Below are 1,871 nucleotides of genomic sequence, written 5' to 3' on the forward strand. Positions count from 1 at the left end.
TAGGATTGTAGACTGATGTAAAAGACACGCAATTTTAAGTTTACGCCGACCAGAATAATCTGACCAGCTGAACTCAAATAATTGGTGTGGCTGGTCACTGCCATGCCATAGGCCAGATGACCGCCACGTCACAATCGGAGGCATCTACGGTTGTGTCCCCCATATCGGCGGTCGTGGATTCACAAGTGTGCACAGGTTCACTTCCTTGGTATCCGCGCACACCAACTCCAGCACGTATTCAAGCGACCAGGTTGCTTGAAACCTGAGGTGGTACTATGAAGCCATCCAGACCATCTCTTGACTTACGACAATGCGCTAACAGTGAAATTGCTTACGTTATAGCTTCGGGAGGGCATCCGTCAACCCATTTCTCGATGCAATACTATATCGTGCACGAATGCAAGAAACGAGAGCTTCTGCATAAAAGGAACTGCTTCTTTGCGGGAACGTGTGGCAACACGCTGGGACAGAGCACTTATCTCAGCATATGCAAAAGCTGCAGCATCGGGATGCGTGGACTGATCACCAGCGTGGCGACCTCTAAGGACAAGGTGATCGGTGGGTATCTCAGACATTTCTATCTGTACGCACCGAGGAGCAACCAAGTGATCGCAAACGAAGCTTTTAAGATGCAGCTCGGTGCTCGCACAGTAAATACGGGGGGGGGGGGGTACTAATAATATATATGGTGGTAGAATTCTACCAATTTTGAACCACTCGTGGAACCCGTCAGCACGTTTCCACGAGCTGCAGCCAAGTGACTATATGAGATAGTTGCTGTCACTATTCCAAACGTGGGCAGGTGACCGTGTCCTACGGCGATGAACTGGTTATTTGCCAGTGGGGATGACGAATTGTGTTCCCTTGTCACGCGGTGTGCTGTCTCTGATGCCATACATTTGTTGCCGTTTCTGCCGCTTGTGGAATGCATGAACGCATCGACGCTGTCGAGAAAAACGCATCGATCCTAGCCGCCCAGGCAGTTGACAGAACTGATCATTTTACGATTATGACCAGCACTCTGGCATCTGTTACAGCTTTCAAGGGGTACTTGAAGAGGGCCGGTCAGGCTACGGTGGTGACCACGGGAATCGGCTCTCGGTCGGGTGCCTGGGCCTATCAGCAGTACAATACTGAGAGGATAAACCCTTCGAAATGTTTGTAGACGTCACCCACAATGCACGGAGCTCTCTTCCAGATAGTGACAGCAAGCCATGTTCAGAAGACGATGGGAGGGTGGGGGACGCTTCCGGATTTCAATTCGCCTTCTGCCGTTCCTCTCTGATTGATCTTCGTCGTCTTGATGTCCTCGAAAAGGCGTTTTGCCTTCTAAGTTCTCGCCTTCCACCTGTACCGTCCACCGTCGCCTTGCCCAACTCACCGTCCAAGTTTCCGTCTTCCGACGATACATCATCGAGAATTGAGGTAATACGAGGTATGAACATGTGGCAGTTGCGGCCTGAATCGATGCCACAAGCGCAAGTGAGTGTGGCGTCTGCTGCAGCGCGATCCGAAACCTTCCAGCCCAACCACGACTGGCCCGCACTCGCCTAGCTCGTCGCAGCACCGTGTGCACTGGCTTCCACTTTACTGGTTTATGAGGCTTGAATTTAAAGCTCCTTTTCTTCCGGGGCACCCCGCGCTGTATCCGGTCGATTTCCCTTCCAAATAGACCGGAGTCTATGAGCGAGAAGACCCCTCTGGTTCCTTCTACCGATTGCGGTATGAACCAGTTCGGACGGCTCCTTATAATCTCAGTGTTGACCATGGCCGTCTGAGGCGGTATGTGGAGAATTTGACGGTGCTGGCAGCCCACTTGCTGGTAAGTGACTAAAGACTCTCAGACGCGAAGTGAATAGAAATATTGCGGA

The 1,871-nt window shown here is 51.5% G+C and overlaps 1 protein-coding gene across 1 annotated transcript; it reads left to right on the top strand.

The window, feature by feature from the left end:
- Positions 1-1,155: 1,155 nt before the first annotated feature.
- On the top strand, positions 1,156-1,554 carry PPTG_22636 (hypothetical protein; the record flags this gene model as incomplete). The annotated part of the gene is made up of 1 exon (XM_008905492.1): positions 1,156-1,554. One exon carries the CDS (start codon positions 1,156-1,158, stop codon positions 1,552-1,554), a length of 399 nt encoding a protein of 132 aa, XP_008903740.1.
- Between the last annotated feature and the right edge of the window lie 317 nt (positions 1,555-1,871).

The sequence above is a fragment of the Phytophthora parasitica genome (genome assembly GCF_000247585.1).
Source record: "Phytophthora parasitica INRA-310 unplaced genomic scaffold supercont2.20, whole genome shotgun sequence".
NCBI classification, from domain to species: domain Eukaryota; phylum Oomycota; class Peronosporomycetes; order Peronosporales; family Peronosporaceae; genus Phytophthora; species Phytophthora nicotianae.